Source organism: Cavia porcellus, unplaced genomic scaffold (genome assembly GCF_034190915.1).
Source record: "Cavia porcellus strain 051 isolate PalLab524CR breed Dunkin Hartley unplaced genomic scaffold, mCavPor4.1 scaffold_30, whole genome shotgun sequence".
Classification (NCBI taxonomy): Eukaryota; Metazoa; Chordata; class Mammalia; order Rodentia; family Caviidae; genus Cavia; species Cavia porcellus.
The window spans coordinates 8,549,045-8,569,656 of record NW_026947513.1 but is presented as its reverse complement, the minus strand read 5'-3'; the positions used below and the strand labels follow the sequence as shown (position 1 = coordinate 8,569,656).

The 20,612-nt window shown below is 33.5% G+C and overlaps 1 protein-coding gene across 1 annotated transcript in view; it reads right to left on the bottom strand.

Annotated features, from left to right (window-relative positions):
- The window catches only part of Tbc1d19 (TBC1 domain family member 19), a 119,592-nt gene that overhangs the window by 40,634 nt on the left and 58,346 nt on the right, over positions 1-20,612 (bottom strand). Inside the window, exons 10-13 of the mRNA XM_063240565.1 lie at positions 6,531-6,569; positions 4,661-4,773; positions 1,735-1,809; positions 828-890 (exon numbers count right to left, since the gene is read on the bottom strand). Coding sequence (XP_063096635.1) covers positions 828-890; positions 1,735-1,809; positions 4,661-4,773; positions 6,531-6,569 — 290 coding nt within the window. The remainder of the gene's footprint in view (positions 1-827; positions 891-1,734; positions 1,810-4,660; positions 4,774-6,530; positions 6,570-20,612) is intronic.

The following is a 20,612-nucleotide window of genomic DNA, read 5'->3' as shown; positions in this document are numbered from 1 at the left end:
TAATCAAAGCAGAAATTGCTATATAATATATCTGGATACTTCATGAAATTTTTATTGACATTCGCTTGAAATCTAATTATTAATCTATATGTACAATTTTTTTTATATGTACAATTTTTAAACATCATCTAGGGAATGCTGTATAAAGTATATACTTTCTATTTATGATAAATGATTTCATTTTAGATATGAAAAAGACCTAGGTAGGATCTGTATGTCTACCATATTTGTACCTAAAATGATCAAATAGTAATGATAATACTCCTAATTTATTTCAAGACATTTAATTGTAGATTTGGTATTTTAATAGAAACTATCATGTAAAATGCTTTCTATTTATGATAAATGATTTCATTTTAGATATGAAAAAGACCTAGGTAGGATCTGTATGTCTACCATATTTGTACCTAAAATGATCAAATAGTAATGATAATACTCCTAATTTATTTCAAGACATTTAATTATAGATTTGGTATTTTAATAGAAACTATATGTAAAATGCTTTCATGATATTTTAATAGAAACTATCATGTAAAATGAATTTGATATCCAATTTAAGAATCTGTCCTAACAACAAAAGTAGGAATCTTATCTGCTAATATCTCCTTTATGTACCTAAAAGGAATTATTCAAAAGTTTATATGGGAACTTTTATTCCATTACCCAATCCTGCAATGAGAATCCCATACCTTACCATATCTTGCAGAAAAGTTAATCTGATAAGCATGGCTTGAATTTCACAAAGATTTAGTTAACAATAGAGAAATCTTCCAAAGCATAATGATTTAGACAACTAAACAATTATATATTTTAATTTTCAAACTTACCTGATATAAATAATCTTCAAATACAAAATAGTAATCATCATTGCTTGCTGTCAACTTCACATCCTATAATTAAAATTAAAGTATACTGAAAAAAGCCCAAATGAATCTTTCTATAGTCCTATAGAACATGTGTAATATTTGGAAACAATACTGCAATGAATTGAGTACTTTATGTAAGATTACAAAAACTTCCCAATTAGATTTTATCAGTGCTATGTATTTATTTAATATGTGACATATTATTTGATCTCAAATTTCTTATACTTTTAAAGGATTCACTAATAACTATTTATTTCAATTCTATCTTTTAAACCTAATCATTAGATGTCTTATGGCTTGAAAAGAAAAGTGATACAAACCTAACACCCAAAAGTAACCATAACAGTCTGGCTCACTTTCACTGTTCAAGAACACATACTTCCTATTCCTTCAAAATATCAAATGTCTCCCATTTTTTAATGATTACTCACTTGCAAGTTACTGCTAGTTACTGGGAGACTAGTAACATTGATTTTCTGACTCATGACCTCATCTGTTAAAAGCTAGTCCATTGAAATCTCATAGATTATTAGCTCTTTCCTTTAAATATAACTATCTTCATTTCCTGACCTGAAAGTATGTTAAAAAATTTTTACTCTCTCTATGAAGTTTTAGGCTGTTTGAGAAATACTCTCTTAACAAAAATATAGGAGGGCCAGGAAAGCAGTATGAGGTAGTTTCACAGGAAAAGAAGATATAGTAAATGCAACCTATGCATTTTGAAGGCCAATCTTAACTTTATAATGATCACTTAATATTATTTTTCAAGTTTAATATATATTACTGTGCATAGTACAGGCCCTGCATATTGAAAACTAAATTTTAAGTGATAGTAATCAAGTGAAAAAATATGCATAATTCTACTTACTTTATAAATTAGACTGTCCACCAAAAGGTCATGTTGTATCACATTGGTCTTAAGCTGCTCATAATACAAGATATCCTAAATTTAAAAGTAAAACAAAAACTTAAAGATCAATAATGTTTATAAAGTCAGCCTCAACTTCAATAAGCAATAATCATTAATGTTATTATAAACAATAAGAGGGTAAGATCTCTGTTTTGTTCATTACTATATCCCTATGGCTTACCAGTATTAGATGTTCAATAAATATTCGTGTTCCTATCATTTAAGATAACATATGGTACATGGTAGGTATTCAATCAATATTTGTTAAAGTGATTATAGTTTAACTTAATAAAAAATACAGTATTTTTGAAATAGCTACCAAGTGCTAGGTATTATTTTAACTACTTACACATGAATGAATTCACTTCCTTCAGTACCAACAAAATGAACCAGATCACTGATTACTACTTATCCTAACATTTGAGAAGGTAAACTAAGATCCAGAGAGAAAACTAACATCATGCCTAAGGCCATCAGGCTAGTAAATTTCATTCCAAAAAACCTGGCCTCAGAGCTTATAGAAACATCTAGGAAGATTATACTGCTTTTCTAATAACTAAAATTCTCTTAAAATAATAAGTTTAAGCATAATAATCACCCTGGTGTTAAACACAGTCATATGGCACTGTACATCTGTTATATCATAGATCAACAATTGACATCTACAGAGCATTTCATCCAACAACAGCAGAATAAATATCCTTTTCAGCAGCTCATGAAAGTTTCTCCAAAACAGAGGATTCTGAGGCCATAAGAAAAGAATTTAGGCATCTTGAATTTGAAGTATTTGTAAGAAATAAAAGTGATTAATCCATGAAGCAACTTCATCTGAACTTCAAGAAAGAGATCTGAGCTGGGAATTATAGCTCAGTGGCATAAGCGCCTGCCTGGCAGGCACAAGATCTTCAGTTTGATTCCTGGTACAGATATCTATCTATCTATCTATCTATCTATCTATCTATCTATCTATCTATAGAGAGAAAGAGACCTGACATCATCTATTGATTTTAGGTAACTGGTAAATGAAGCTATGGGAGTTTGAGATTTATCCTCAGTACTGGAAAACAAAACAAAACAAAAAAAGATAAAAGAGAAAGAAAAGAAAAGATATATGGGGATGAAATGTGAAATACTGTTTATGTCTCTACCTTCTCAATTACATTGAAGTTTAAGTGATTAAAAATAAATTGAGCAAAATTTCTGTTCAAGCATTCATGACAAAAATATTCTTTCTTCTGAATGTATGACTATAACAATTGTTTGGGAATAATCCACTGAGATTGGAATAATTCACTCAGATACACTTCACTGAGATAATTTTAGAGATTATTTAGAGATAATTTAGAAATTAAAACTGGTAGGTTTTTAATCAATAAAATTAACATTATTTTTCTGAAAATCATAATTTCTATTCACTAATATTAAACAGACTTGTCACTTTACATTTTAAGAATCCAGGTGACAGTTTGTTCTAAAATACAGGTATAAAAACCACTTTTAAGCATTGTAAAGTGTTGATATTTTTAGGAACATCCTCAATTTTTTCTTAAAAAGGGAGTATTTACTTTTCAGAGACAGAATTTGTCAACCTAACTTCTGAACAGTGAAGTTGTCAGGTTACAGACAGTAATATCCAGAAGAGTTATATTTTCTACAAGATGACACACACACACACACACACACACACACACACACACACACACACACACACAAGCTCCATTTATGTTAAAATTTATTTTGGTAAAGGTCACCTCTAAACGGTACTGAAAAGATTAGCAATATCATTTTGTCTAAAACTGCACTGAAATCACAAGTTTTATTCTTTCAAAAAGAAAGTGATTTTTTACAGTATTGTTTACAGGGAGATTTAAAATATACACATGTGTAAAGGTAATTTGCAATGGTGAGATTGCAGTTTTTATTATTGATATTAATAATGTTTGATATTCTTAAAACCTGCATTATTAATTATAATTAATTTATAACACAATTATATGTAACACGTAATTATGAATAACATTAGTGGTACCCATTTATGTGCCAAGTACTATGTTAAAAGAGTCTCAGAAATAACTGTTTATATTCATCATAATAACTTGGTGATATAAATATTACCATGTATATACAGATTAACAGGTTTGAAGAAATTTAAGCCATTTGCTCAATGATATATTTTTAGTAAGTTGAGAGAGTTAGGAATTAAAACCAGATTTATATCATTCTAAAATTCATATTTTTAATCATAGGCTGGGGAGCTAGTGTGGTATCCATTAAAATTTTAAATAGATAACTTCTAGGACTAATGAGTTTATACTATATTTATACATACTCTAAAATGAATATTTCAGGCAGAATCAACTTGTCTTTATTAAATAATTAGTCTTTATTAAATCCATTACTTGCCTGTTAGAGATTTTCACTTCATATTTATTACATTTTCTAAGATTAAATATTCTTATGCTCAGAAAATAGTATTTTTATGCAGTCTGTCAAATTTTAGAACCACACAATTATTGTCTATTCCAAAGGCAACTGTAAGAACAATGAACTCATTTACTTTACAGACTTGCCCTTTCTATTCTAACATTCTAATTCCGTCACACATGTTCACTAATTTAAATAATCAACTCCTCAAAATTTTACTCATTGTTTTGTTGTATGTGTATATAGGATCACACTACCTGATTAAATATGAATAACAAAAACTTCTACATTGAATGTGCTGTTTAAATTATGCGTTAAATTGTAGAACTCAAAAATTACAGTTATTTGGAAAATAAAAAGAGGAATAAATAGTGAACTAAGAAAAGTTTTTCTATTTTTAATAATTGATCTTTGAAAAATAAGCACTAATAGCCCACCTTTGACTCATTCTTTTTCTTACCTCTGGTTGACTGGAAATATTTAAAATGAGGGCCCACAGTTCAGCTCGCAGAGCTGTGGGACTTCCTTGTCTGATATACTGTTGAGCAGCAGCACTGTCTTGTTCTGCTAGAACTGTTAAAAGTACATTAAGATCGCATGAGCAAATTCACAGTGTAGGAAATTCACTGCAATCGTCAGGGTAAATTTTTTGGGAGGCCCACATTTAGTCTGACATAATTACATCCTACCGTTACTGGATTTTGATACGGTTCTATTAGACAGTCCATGTTTCAAGCCTTAAATTTTTCGAGGTGCTAGCCAACTTGTTAAACATTTTGTGGTTATTTGGTTTTTTGTTTGTTTGCTTATTGGGGATAAAACCCAGGGCCTCCTCAGCCCTTTATATTTTCATTTTGAATTTTGAGACAGGGTCTTTCAACATTACAAATCTTCCTTCCTTAGTCTCCTGAATAGCTGAGGTCACAGGCATGAGTTATTATCACATCCAGGTAAGCTTTTAAAACATACAATTAATATATGTTTGCCAATTAGAGTCATCTTGGGAATTGGTATATATCCATATCACAACTTATTTTTTAGTTATTTTTATTTTTTAGTTAGTTTTATTTATTTAGTTATTTTTACTTCCCCTTTGTGGAGTACCTTGAGATCACTTTGCTTTAACTATAGCTTCATGAATCTGAAATTACTAGGCTATGGAGTATTTTTGGACTCTACAATCAAGTTGTCATATCTACAGAATATTTAAAATTCTTACATTTTCTACTAAATCATGTGAATGTATCTAGTATTGAAAGTACAATGGGATGTGAGCATCAAAACTAATTTATAATAGATAAAAATAAAAGATCTCTATTCCAATGGAAGACTACTTTGCTATCTGAAAAAAAATCAACACAAATAAATTTTTAATGCAGTGAAAATAAAGATCTGATAAACTTTTAAAGGCTTCAAAATTATTTGAAGCAGTCAAGTTCATAAAACTAATATATTTTTGCTTTCATTTTCATTTTTAATTTCTTTTTGAAAATATCAGCTAGTCAGTCTGGAAATAAAGGTCCAAAAAATAAAACAGAAGACAGAAGACTAGACAACTGCTGGTGTTTCTCTAATAGTATTATATTCTTCTGTTTCCTCTGAAAAGGGAAAAGGATCTTACACTAAATAAATATGGCATTGCTAGAACAAATAAAAGGATCACGTAAAACAGAGATGAGACACATCCTTTAATTTGCACCTGTGTCTAATGAAAGTGTCAAATCCTACAAACGATATCTTTTTAATAGATAAAATTTTGAAAAGTTGTACTAGGGAGATTGGTACACAATAATATAATTGTCACAGAAAGTTCACTGTGACCGAAAGACATATCAGCACTTCATAGTTCAAAAACAAAATAGCATCTATTTAAAAAAGAGAGAAAGTGCAAAGGAATCTTCAAAAGGTGGGGAAAAGTATTTCCCAAGGTATAGAGAGCTGCATCAGTTATTAATTCCCAACATCATGAACAGTCAGTATGAACTGTTAGTTACAGTCTCTCCTGAAGCAGAAATGTATCTCATTAATACCAGTGAGAAGTGTGTGGGTACGTCAAGGGGAAAACCTGCCTCTCTGATTATAAAATGGAATTCTACTGTATTTCCTTTTCAGGAAACCAGCTGTGTATAAGTTTATCCAATATTCCCTGATAAAAGTACAAGGAGGCATATTCCCCCTAAATAACGATTCTCCTACAATATCTACCTAATTCAATAGTACTCCTTTTTAGTTTTTTCACATATTAATTTTCAGTTGCTCTATAATTTTATAGAGACACATACATAGAACTGTTGGATTTTTCAGATATAATAAGTATAATAAAAATTTACCTTTTTGTCCAATACGCACATGCTCATTTTCAAAAAGTTCTAAAAATATTGAAAGAAAATAAAGTTATTAGGTACAAATATAATCAGTTACAATTAGAACTAAAGGTAATTTTTTGTTCGGACACTGATACTTTTAATTACTTTTAAAGTTGCATGGCTCTATAGAACACTGTAAGAATATTTATCCTATACGTAGAAAAATCTTTTATCTAAGTTGCTTCAGAGTAATTTCAAACCAAGTGGTCCACAAATCTGTAATTTCAGCACATTACCTGCTCCCTGCCTCGAAAGGCTGAGATAGGAAGAAAATTCAGTCAAAGGGCAGTCTGGGCTACCCAGCAAATTTGCAGCTAGCCCTGACTATACTGTGAAACTCTTATCTCAAAAGAAAATTTAAGAAAAATAAGACTTCATACATTTAATTGTAGGAAAAAAATAAATGGTGTTTTCTTTGTTAAGTATCTTTTCATAACTCAAAAATATTTCTACATATTCACCTTTTTTTATTTAAAGAGAAAAAAAAACAGGAAAAAAAGGGTAGAAATAATACAGCATTACAGAAAAATAAACAGTAAGAAATCACTAGTTGATAAGTTCCATATTGTCATCTTAGAAATAGTTGTTCAGGTTATAAAATTAAAGCACACAAAGTGACATTCAGATAGTGACACTGCCAACAGTTCTGCTCAATGATCCAACAAAACTTAGTAATATGGTTATCAGTCCTACACACTTGTGTTTTATCTTAAAGAGGATAAGATTAAACATATCAAAACAGAACAAAACAGTTCATAAAGAAACAATTTAGGGGCTGGAGATTTAGCTCAGCGGCATAAGCGCCTGCCTTGCAAGCAGGCAGTCGTGAGTTCGATCCCTGGTACTGATGAAAAAGACACACACACACACACACACACACACACACACACACACACATACACACACACACACAAAGAAACAATTTAAAGAAATACAGATTTCAAAGCAAGTCCACTGGAGATCTTCACTGTGTATCTCATTGTCTGTAGTTTTCTTCCAAACAGTTGTCCCCATCTTCACACACATTGAATACATACTGCATGTTATAGAACTAATCAAATCATTACAGGATGGTAAAGGCTTTTAGGTCTTCAAGACCTGACATTGGGGAAGACAATAATGACTACCATGTCTCTCATTCTCTTCATAGTAGCTGTCCTTAGCTTTACATATACTGAAACTGAACTTAAGAGACCTAGACTAATATCACTTTGAACAGTGAATAATAGTATTGCTAGATTTTATATCATATTTTATATCATAATGTTATAGAATTAACATTGGGTTTCTTAGTGTCTCTTCTTCTTCAGAGTATCTGTTCATTACATCGTGCATTATATAATCTGTTCCCGTAAGTACTTTAAAAAATTCTTCCCATGTGTGAATTTCTACATGTATATCTATCCTCTCTGTATTATAGGGAAAATCAGATCATAACAAGACAACAAAACAAATTCCTAGAAAGACCACAATATTAGGTGATCTACTGTAGTTACTATGCTTTCTTCTGTTATTTTCAATAGACTTGTCCACATCATCAGGCTTAATATATTAAGTATAGTATTACATAGCTATTTTTATAAAAATACAACTTTGAAGACATTGTAGGACTTGAAAGTAGTTAATAATCAAAACCGGTATGGATATCTTTTACATCTTGTCATCTTCAGAGTAGCTGCCTCTATTCCCAGACCTGATACTATCAAACATACCAAATTCGAATAAAATCAGCCAAGGCAAAAACCACGGTCTAACAAACCAGATTCAAATAAGATCAGTTATAGTAAGACAATGTAAGTAATACAGGGCTTCAGTTCAAGTTAATAGGAAATTAAGGATAGGTACTGTGGTATAACCTGCTATTTTTGGGTTAGATGTCTGTGCCCTCAAATCTGATATGAGTGGACAGACCAGAACAAAATAAAATCAAACCAAACAAGAGCAATAAGACTACTGTGACTTTTAAATCCTGATACACTATTAACAATGACCTCTGCCTTCCTTTTTTAGGCTATTTTTTACCTTTCCCCTTCTGAGGATGCTATGTATGTTTTGGGTCCCACTAGCCTCTTCAGCTTTTAGATTAGGGGGCCAGCCTATTGTCTATCTGAGTGTTTCTGAACCTTTTTACCCCTGAGCTTGATCTTGAGCTGTACTCCTTTATTTACTAAAGTCATAGGGTTTTCCTTCCTTCCAGCTGTGTAGTTCTACACTGCCCAAAAGTGTCACAGCTTTCCAATCTATCTGCGGCTTCTGGATGAGTTGTCACTATTTCTCTCTGGTTTCTGTCACATATAGCATTGCTTTCTCATCTTTGACTTTTAGTTCATTTACCCTCTTTCAGGCTGAGTGTATTTCCTATTCATAGCATCTCAATGGAACCTGCCTCCTAATCTACTCTGCCTGTTTTTTTCTTTTAATTTTAGTGTATCAAGGCTATCTATATTAAAGATTATAGCTTAAAGATCTCTGCCTCATGTCTGCTATTCTATTTTTCTGCTATAATTTGTCCACTTTCCTGCATTTCACTGTCTGCCTTGTTCATTGAGGCCTCTCTGCCACTGTTGCTGGAATCCTGGTATTTTTTTCCTCTCTCTCTGGAATGTTCTTCAGCATTTTTTGTAGGGTTGGATCAGTGGCCATGAACTCCCACAGTTCCTCCTTGTCTTGGAAATATCTTATTTCTCCATTAATTTTGAGAGAGAGTTTTTCTGGGTATATCAGTCTTGGTTGCAGATTATTTTCTTTTAGGGCTTGGACCATTTTCCCCCAGGATCTTCTTCATTTGAAAGTTTGCGTTGATAAGTCTGTCATTATTTTGGTAATTTTTCCATTGTAGGTAATCTGCTTCTTTTTCCTGACTGCTTTTAGTATTCTGTTCTTTTGGTGGATTTCTGAAATCTTGATTATTATATGTCTGGGTGTAGATCTGTTTTGGTTATAGGTGGCTGGAGTTCTGTATGCCTCATTTATCTAGATATCATTTCTTTTTCCTACGTTTGGGAAGTTTTCCTTTATTATATCTGTGAATAGTCTTTGTAGTTCATTTTTGGTTACTCCTGCTTCTTTGCTCAAATGTTTTATTCTTAAGTTACATTTTTTTTTTTTTGTCATCTTCTAGCCTTTGAATTGTTTCTTTCTGGTTTCTCATTATTTTTAAGAGATCTTTTCTTTCACGATCATATATGATAAATCTCTCTTCAAGTTTCAAAAGGCTAACTTTAGTTTCTGTCAAGGCATTTTGCCAGTTTTCAATGGAGTTTTTAGCTTCCTGGTAATCTCTTTGGGTCTGTTTCATGTATTCTAGGTTGTGTTTAAATTCTTCATCAAAGGTTTCTCTTTCTTTTCTGAATTCTTTTGTTCTTCCATCTGTGTTCTCCTGGGAGGACCTTATCATTTCTTTAATTAATCTTTTTATATCTTGCCTGACTTGGATCAGAAGTACAGTTTTAAATTCATCTATGAGGTCATGAAGGTATTTCTTTATGTCTGCTGATGCTGTGTCTAGTATTAGATGGTTACTGCACTGGTTCTCTTCTGTATTTACTTCTCCTGGGCTTATTTTCCCAGGTTCAGCAGCTGGAGATTTTTTAAAAATTTCTATCTCTTGTCATGTTTCTGGTTTCTTTCAGACTGATGTGTCCTGGGGGTCTCTGGGCCTCTCTGTATTGCTCAGGGTCTTTCTGAAGCATGCTGACTGGGGTTTTGCTGCCCTCCCCAATTTGCTGAGGTACACGCAGGGATGCAGGGATGATGCAGGCTAGTCTCAAGCCTCTGAGCCAGTCAATCCACAAGTTAGGCTGTATCTTGTGGATGTCACAAAGTTGTGAAAATTTTGTACCTGCTTATTGGGTCCCAACCAGAGGCGTAGCTCAGCCCCAGCAGATCCCACCAGTTCTCTCTGCACAAGGGGCGGCTCACTGACGTCACCGTGGTGCCGGGCTCTAAATTCCAGGATGTCCTCCACCAGTTCTCTGTGTGACAGGTGCAGCCAACTGATGCTGCCACAGTGCCAGGCTCTGCCCAGCTCCAAGATGTCCTCCAGCCAGAGATAGCAGCTGCGGGACCCAATCCCTAGCACTCACCAGGAATCAATGCAGTTCTTCCTCTTGGGTCCACTCCACACTGTGCCACATGCCTTCACTGCGCTCCCATCACAGCATGGATCGGTCAGAAAACTGCATGGTGTCCGGCTTCAGCTCCCAGGTGTATGGGCCTCTCGCGCTCTCCTCCAGTGAGGCCAGGTGGCTCTGGCTGCTTCGCAGGGCCCCAGGACCCAATCTCCAGCACTCACTGAGAGCCAACAAAGCTCTTCTCCTTGGATCCACTGCTCACTGTGCCACATCCTTCTGTTAAGGGCCGGGGTTTGCCAACTCCCATTATCGGCAGCTGCGGTGTCACCGCAACTTTGGATCATCCGGGTGCACCTAGCACAGTGTGGAACGGGTCTCAGTGAGCACGTCGGGTTTCAGTTCTCCACCTGCACTTTTCCTTCCTCTTCCTAGTTTTATTTTTCCCTTTGGTTACCACCTTGGTTAATAAGAATTGTTATCCAATCGTCTGGCCCTCTCCATGTTGTCAAATTCTAGCATCTGATCTGACTTCTCTGCGGAGGCTCCCCATTCAGCCCCCTAGCAAGCCGCCATTTTTTTCTCTCCTCACCTTTTATTCTTAACAATGCAACACTTGTGGACAATATAATTTATAAAGTCTTCAATCTGCCATTAAAGTATATTTAATCATAGCATATCTTTTATAAGTAAAACTCTACTGTACAAATGCCACTTTAAAAATATTTCATAGGAAGGATTACTTGTTTTTTTTTAAATTTTATTTAAAAGGAAAAAGAAAAAACAAAACAGTGTAAGGGTACAAGTAATACAGAACTACCAAAAAAAAAAAAAAAAAACAAAACAAACAAACAAAAAAAAACCCCAGTAAGAAATCACCAGTTAATAGATTACACATTATCATCTTAGAGATAGTTACTCAAGTCACAGGATCAAAGCATACAATGTGGACATTCAAACAGTGAGACTGCAAACAGTTGTGTTCAATGATCCAATCAAAAACATTAATATGGTCATCTATTTAACACACTTAAACACACTTGCAGTTGTAGGATTACTTGTTTTAAAAGTATGATCATAATTTTAAAAGATTCATAAGATAGGTCATGTCAAAATTTAAAAACTGTGCACTAAAAAACACCATTAAGAGAACGAAAAAATAAGTCACAGAATGGAGGATTCTATTCGCAATATGTATGTCTGGCTCACACGTAGAACATATGAAGAATCTACAACTGTTAAGACATACACCTGTTAGACACAAATAGGCAAAAATGGTGACTTAACAAGTTATCAATACATAAGAAGCTGCTCAACCACTTTAGTTGTAGAGAAAGTTAGAAACATGAACTATCAATTACCACAAAAGTGAAAATGAAAATACTCATAAGTCTAAATGTAAAAAATTTGGAGCAAATGAACTTTTTATACAAAGTTGGTGGGATCGTAAACTGATAAAATCCCTTTTGAAAACTGGCAATATCCTCTAATTGAGAACACATACATATGATATAATCAGTAATTCACTCTCAAGTATATGATCTAATAAGTTAATTCTGATACAATATCCAGAATTCATGGGACATAATGAAAGGAGTCCTATGAGAGAAATGAGAAGAGAGAATGAGCTCAAATAAACAACCTAATGTTGAATCTTAAACTTCTAGAAAAAGAACAAGTCAAGCCCAAGACTCATATGAGGGAAGAAATTATAACTATTAGAGCAGAAATTAATGTAATTGAGACTAAAAAATATATAAAGAATCAATGAATCAAACAGTTGGTTCTTTGAAAGATTAAATAAAATTGATTAAACCCTTAGCCAAACTCATCAGAAAAAAAGGAAAGAAAAGGCTCAGATTCATGTACGAGTGAAAAGGATGAAATCATAACAGACCCTGCAAAAATCCAGAAGATCAGTATGTACTTCAAGAACCTTTATTCTAATAAAATGAAAAACATAGATTCCTAGGTATATATGAAATGGCAAAGCTGAATCAAGAAGAAATAAAAATTCTAAATAACACAATATCTAGTCAATGAAATTGAAAATGTAGTTTAAAACCTACCAACAAAGAAAAGCCCCAGTCCTGATGAACACAGTTGTGTTCTACAAAAAATTTAGAGAGGACCTGATGCTCTCACTCCTCAAACTCTTTAATAAAATTGAAAATGAAGCAATACTCTAAAACTCATTCCTCAAAACAAGTATTACACTGTAAGATATTCACAGCAGTTCTCTTGATAATTACCAAATAGTGAAAATTACTCAAATGACCATCAACAAGAGGCTGATAGTAGTATATAGATATAGATTACACTATAGCAATGACAATAAGTAATGTGTAATTCTATACAAAACTACACTTCTTACAAACAACATTGAGCAAAATAAACCAGACCCAAAAGTGTACAATACTGTGTAAAACGCAAAATTGGGCAAAACTAATCAATGATGTTAACAGTCAGGACAGGTGTGTCCATGGGGTGGTAGAATCCATAAATGTCCCGAAGGGGGTGCCTAAGTGTGTTCACATTACAAATTTTCACTAATCTGTGATTATAATTTATATATTGTTAAGCATATATGTTATATTTATTATAGTTATTTTCAATTTATAGCAAAACAAACAAGGATTATAAAACCATGAGAACTATTAGATCTTTACCAATGCTAGAAAAGCATCAGTTTTCAACTTTCTTTCCTCTTCTACCTCCTGGGATAGGGCATGGGCCTTGAAAGAAAAGAGAAGGAGACCTGTCCTAGGTTAATATTTTAGGTTTTCTATGATGTCCAGCATTGACCCAGCTGAATATAAAATGTTACTGAACGTCCATTTTCCACTTGCTAATGTCACTTGTTGCATGTATAGCTGTCTCAGGAAAGGTGGAGTAAAGGCTGCTAGGGTAAAAAGAGATGAATAACATCAACAAAGCTTGGGTAATTCAAGAGCGTCTCAATGCAGACTAAAGTACACCATTATTCCCAAAGTGAGTGACAGAGGTAGCTAGTTTTCTATTATCTGCAATACTTTAAAAATCTAGTTTTGATACATAAAACTGTAACACTATGGCAAAATCAGTACATTTTCTCAACCAAAGAAATATTAATACATGCTTAATATATTTTCTGGGTCAGATAAATTTTTAGATTTAAAAACAATCCATAAAATTGGTGGGTTTTTTTTTTTTGCACTAAATAGGATATCGAAAGCAAAGTATCTAATTTTTTAAAAGTTTATTTAATTCCTAACGTCTTTGAAATAATTAGCTGAGTAGATTATACAATGACACAGGCAAGTATCTAGGATCCCTGCAATACAATCATTTTCTATCACTATTTGGATATATTTGTTTCAAAAGCTATATGTAATTAGGTATGATTGCCAAGGCTTGGTAACCAAGGATCAAAAACTGTCTGCCAATTTTTGTTCCCTAACAGAAGTAGATGATATTACTACATAAAAGAGTGCTTTATTACCTAAAGTATTTCATGACTGTATATGTCCTAATAACTACATATGTGCACCCAAAGAAAATACTAGCAGTATTCAAAAAGACTCCCTTATAGAACTTAACTATTATGTAACATACAATATTTTTGCTTTGTAAATGCTATTTTTTTTCTAGCTTAAGGAGCCCAAAGAAGTCAGAATTGCCAGTTTATAATTCTGTGTTTCTGAGAGTGCTCTGAGGACCACAATATGTTAATATACGTATCTATGTTAATAAATCTTGCTTGGAAAGTAACTTTCTGTGATAAAGTTAAGTCAGTTTTGGAGATTTTAAGCTAAAATAAATTGCTTAGGACTTCTCATAGTTTTTAAGCAGTGACAGACACTGTTTACCTTAATAAGTTATATGGGAAGTCCTTCCCAAATTTTATTTGACCACAAGACCCCTATTTTATAGGGCATCTAATCACACTTCAGTAAATGCTGTACCAACTAATTTTTTTTTTTTTTTTTTTTGTCTTTTTCATTTTTACCGGTACCGGGGATCGAACTCACGACCGCCTGCTTGCAAGGCAGGTGCTTATGTCGCTGAGCTAAATCCCCAGCCCCACCAACTAAATTTTTTAAAGAAAGAACAAGTTATAGGAAACATCTTTTCAGCAGAATCTTTTCCTAATAATATTTGTTATTATGTAAATTCAGAAAGTAATAATAGACATGTGACCATCAGTGCAGCTTGATCCTGCCAGACCGTTAACCTTATAAGTAGTGTCCACAGTAGCTGAGTGTGTGTGTGTGTGTGTGTGCACGCGTGTATGCGTGTGTTCAAAATAAAGGCAAACCTGTGAGATTCTGAAAATAATGGTTATGCTTAATTTTTTTAAACACTCACTATGAATTCTATAGTATAATAAAAAAGACTTTTGGTTTCTTAATTAGAGCTAATAAATAAGTAAATCATGAATACATTTCAAGTATAAGAAAATATCAGTGATGATAAAACATTGATAACAGGGCTTTTTTTGTTTTTGTTTTAGTTTTTTGTACCAGGAATGAATGGAATTTAGGACCTCATGCTTGCCAGATAGACACTGAGCCACTGAGCTATATCCTCAGTCCCTGGTAACAGGTTTTAAAGATGAGTAACAACAGTTTGTCTCACATAAACTTAAACACAAAACTTATCTCTAGTCAAACACAAATAACAGTAATACTTTCAAACATTTAACATTATTTTTCCAATTTAACCAAAGGAATAGACATTAAAAATAGTGAACAGTAGGCAAAAGTAGTCAAAAGTGATTACATGTAAAAGTAGTATGATCCTACTCTTTTGTACGGCAATTCTCAAATAAGAGACAAGCTGAAGTACTGTATGATGAAAAGCAACGTCATGGGAAGAGCACTAACCCAATTTATAACAGTCTTGTTTTGAAAAATAAAACAAAAATAACTGTGTCAACTGAGAGATTATTGACCTCTTACAAACAAGTTTAGGTGATCTTCCCTCTGCTCCAACTTCTCTTTAAACACAGTATAATAGCAAATACTGTATGGAATCCTCTCTATTACTTACCACCATGTTTTCTGGAGAATAAAGCCTATGTCTCCTATCCATCTATTCACCAGTCCCCGTTCCTCAGCAAGATCCCAACACACATTTGTTGTATACAAATTAATCAAACAGAAAGGAAACCTATTCTTTAGGTTAAGAAATACTTAAGGTTTTTAGATCATTTCTATTAGAAGATTTGGAATAATTTTATATGTCTTAAAGATTACTTTAAAAGTAAAAATATAAATGCAATTGAACATTGTGCTACTATTTCCTTTCCTATATATGGCTATCACTGGCCATATTTGTAAGATATTATGTAGAGAAATTTATCCTTATAAAATAAGAATAACAACAGTGACAGTATAGAGGCAGCATAGCATAGCATACTTTCCAGATAGCTTAGTTTTTTTTTTTTTTTAAACTTTATTTAAGAGGAAAAAGAGAAAAACACAAAACAAAACAAAGTGGTGTTAGGGAACACATAATACAGAACTACAAAAAAAATAACAGTACGAAATCACCTGTTAATAGATTACATATTATCATCTTGGAAATAGTTGCTCAAATCACAGTATCAAAGAATACAAAGTGGACATTCAAACAGAGAGACTGCAAACAGCTGTGTTCAATGATCCAAAAACATTAATATAGTCAGCTATTTAACACCCCTAAACACACTTGCTGTTATATCCGTTAGAGCTCTTTTTTTTCCCCCTCTCTTTTTTTACAACAAAATTTACACATTTTGGGTTTTATTACTCCTTAGTTCTTATTACTTTTGGGGGGGGGGAGAATAAAGTCAAATATGGCAAAACAAAGCTGTCAGTCAAAACCAAGGATAGACATAGCACATGATGTAGAACAGAGTACAAGGTTATCAACAATGGTTATCAACGTTGTCTCTTGTTTCCTTAAAAAGATTTGTCTATCTCATTAGATATTATAAAATTGGACAAAACAGTAGAGAACAAGACCAATAAAACTTAGGCATTGTAAACATCACAGGACTTCCAAAGGAGACAATAGTCAAAGCAGAATGGGCATCTTAGTGAATCTTACTACCTTCAAAGTAGTTGCCTATGCCCTCAAACTTGATACTATCATACAGAATGGAACAGAGTCTAATCAGTCAAAACAAGATCGTGGGAGTATTACAGGACTTCAAAACAAGTTAATAGGAAATCAAAAAGAGTTACTATTATATATCCTAATTTTTTAAATTTTTCCCCTTAATTAAAACAAACATAAGAAATAACTAAATAATTTTTTTAAAGAATAAGGGAGAGATTGAGTTAAAACAGGACATAACAATATAACAATAGAGGTCACAGCATGACTGTTTCAGCAACCTAGTGCTTCACCACCAAATAACCCGATTTAATAGTAGTTACCATAGTGTCTGTCTTTTTCCTTGAAATATTTGGATAAAACTTCATATACTATAGCTTCAAATATTTCCATATCAAGGAGCCCAGAATAAAGCCTTTCTAATTAATAAGTGAAAACTTTATAAGGCTTCAAGGCCACATAATGGGGAATCATGATTACCACATATTTTTATATATTTGAATCATTACTTACATTAGGGAAACTATTCGGTATTCACACATGCGAGATTGATTTATTTCACTTATGAGTATGGTCTCAAGCTGCGCCCATTTATTGATAAATATCTCAATGTGATCCTTCCTTATAGCTGAATAATACTCCATTGTATAGAAATACCACAACTTTTTTATCCATTCCTCAGTTGATGGACACTTGGGTTGTTTCCAAGATCTAGCGATTACAAATTGTGCTGCTATAAACATAGGTGCACATATATCACTGTGGTATGATGCTTTCAGTTCTTCTGGGGATATGCCTAGAAGTGGAATAGCTGGAATAAATGGGATTTCCAATCCCAACTTTTTGAGAAATCTCCAGACAGATCTCCACAAAGGCTGTACCAGTCTACACTCCCACCAGCAGTGCAGGAGAGTTCCTTTTTCCCCACAGCCTCTCCAGCATTTGTTGTTGGTTTTCTTGATCCTGGCCATTCTTTCAGGAGTGAGATGGTATCTCAGTGTGGTTTTAATTTGCATTTCTCTAATGACCAATGATGATGAGCATTTTTTCATGTATTTATTTGTCATTTGCATTTCTTCATCTGAGAATTGTGTATTCATCTCAGATGCCCATTTTTGGATTGGATCTTTGAATTTTGGAGGTCTGAGTTTTTTTAATTCTTTGTATGTTTTAGACAAGAGTCCCTTGTCTGAGAGAGAGTTCACTAAAATCTTTTTCCAGTTTGTGGGTTTTCTTTTCACTATGCTGGAGATTTCTTTTGACATGCAGAAACTTTTTAATAAGAAGTGGTCCCAGTTATTGATTCTGGGAAGTATTTCCCGTGCGGTTTGAGTCCTGTTCATGAATTCTCTACTTACCCCTATGTCTTCAAGGTTTCTACCCAATTTGTCTTCCAATAGATTTAGTGTTTCTGTTTTAATATTCAGATCTTTGACCCATTTAGATTTTAATTTAGTACATGGTGATAGACATGGCTCTAGCTTTAGTTTTCGGCAAATGGAGAGCCAGTTTTTCCAGCACTATTTATTAAAGAGACTGTCGTTCTTCCAGTGAAACTGCTTGGCTCCTTTATCAAAGATAAGGTGGTTGAGTGTGTTTGTAGTTGTGGTTGTATCTTCTAATCTATTCCATTGATCTTCGGCTCTGTTTTGATCCCAATACCATGCTGATTTTACTACTGTTGCTTTGTAGTATAACTTCAAGTCAGGTATTGTGATGCCTCCTGCTTTGTCTTTGCTGCTTAGAATTGCCTTTGCGATTCTAGGTCTCTTCTGGTTCCAGATGAAATTTAGGAGTGATTTCTCTAGATCTATAAGGTATGTTGATGGTATTTCTATTGGGATTGCATTGAATCTGTATAACAGTTTTGGGAGAATGGCCATCTTCACAATGTTTGTTCTTTCTATCCATGAGCAAGGGATGTCTTTCCATTTTCTGAGATCATCTTCAATTTCCTTTTTCAGTGTATTATAATTTTCACTGTATAAGTCTTTCACTTCTTTCGTAAGAGTAATTCCTAAGTATTTCATTTTTTTGCTTGCTAATGTGAATAGTCCAGTTTCTCTTATTTCCCTCTCTGTGATTGTGTTGTTCGTGTATAGAAATGCTATTGATTTCTGAGTATTGATTTTGTATCCAGCCACATTACTGAATTTATTTATTGAAGATAGCTTAGTTTTGAATCCTGGTTCTACCACTTACTATTTTGTGACCTTGAACAAGATACTGTATTTCACATCTATACCTCACCTTTAAAAAGGTGGCAATACTGCTATACCACATCATAAAAGAAAACTAAAACCATAATGAAACCCCACTATGTACCACCAGAAAGACTAACACAGAGAAGGGCTGCATTTAAGAGGATGTACAGCAACTGAGACTCTCATGCATTGCTGGTGAGAGAATAAAGTGGTACCCTGAAAATGCTTTAGCAGTTATCTACTAAAGCTGACCATATATATTTTTCTATATGAATTATATATGAATAAAAGTTTTCTTCTAGAACCAAGAAGTTTCATTACCAGGTCCATATTCATTAGAAGTATACATATGCTGTTGCTCACATGCTCACAGTATCTTCCTTTGTAATAGCCTCAAACTTGAAACTTTCCAGGTACTCATCAGAGTAGAGTGGATAAATGTGTGATGTGCATGGACAGAAGAAAACCATCTGCAAATATAACAATATAGCTGAATTTCTCAAAAAGTCAAACATGGAAGAGATACACTCTGTGCTCCTATTCATAAGAGATGCAAGTTCAGGCTGAACTAATCTATGTTGCCTGAAATCAGAATAGTGGTTGTCTTTGAAATGAAGGATGAAGACTGAAGGAGACTAGAAAGGGAGCTTCTGTTTTATTATTCTGGGTAATATTTTAATAGATGTATTTGAAACATAAAAATTGATGGAGCTCTTCCATATTATGACACACAAGGTTATGATCAAAATATACTATCAATGTTTAAATTTTTAAAATGTAAAAGCCACATTGCTATTAATTCTCCTCAACATCCTCCCTCTGGCTGTGAACACACCTGTTCCATCATTCTTGCCACTTCCTGAAGCAGTTCTTGAAGTCTACTTTTGTGGATGTCATTGTGAGGTGCAGTAAAAAATGCACAGAATGCTGTCCAGTGCTGTCCAGAGGCAAGGAACATAACACTATGGTGTGTCTGTGTCCTCCTTACTCATGGGTCGCACCATGCAACTTCTGGCTCTTTCCCAAAGTCAAAATGACCCTGAAAGGTAAATGCTTTGAACTGATTCAGGACAAGGAAGCAATGACAGCACAACTATAGTCACTTGTGAAAGAAGACTTCCAAAACTACTTCAGAAATGGGCAAGAGCAATGGGGGAAGTGTGCTTTAAGAGTGGAGGAGCATTTTGTGGGGTCTGACAATATTACCTGCTTATTGTGATAAGTGTTTAAAATTTAAACATTCACTGAAGTTTTCAATCATACTTGTATGTATTTGTATTTTTCTATATTAACTGTATGTGAATAAAGTTTTTTAACTGATAATATATATCTTAAGAGCTGCTAAGAGATGCATGTACTATAGTATGTGCTAGACATTTATTATTAATCATATGTTAATAATAATGATAATTATATAGTACTAGTTTTATAATAGTAATAAAAAATAGCAAACATCCTTAGGGAAGAAAAGTCTGCTATGGCTGGTATCTGCATGTTCCCTCAAACCTCGTGAGATCACAGGTGGGGTTTTTCAGAGCTGGTTGGATGTAGGATGTACAATACTGGGATTATGGGTATATGATCCTACATTAGTTCACTGACTGGATTAGCATAGTTCTGGGTGCCAGGCTGGTAGCTTGGATGGCATACTAGGTAAAGACAAACTGCCTGCTGGCTGCTTCCTGCCTCCA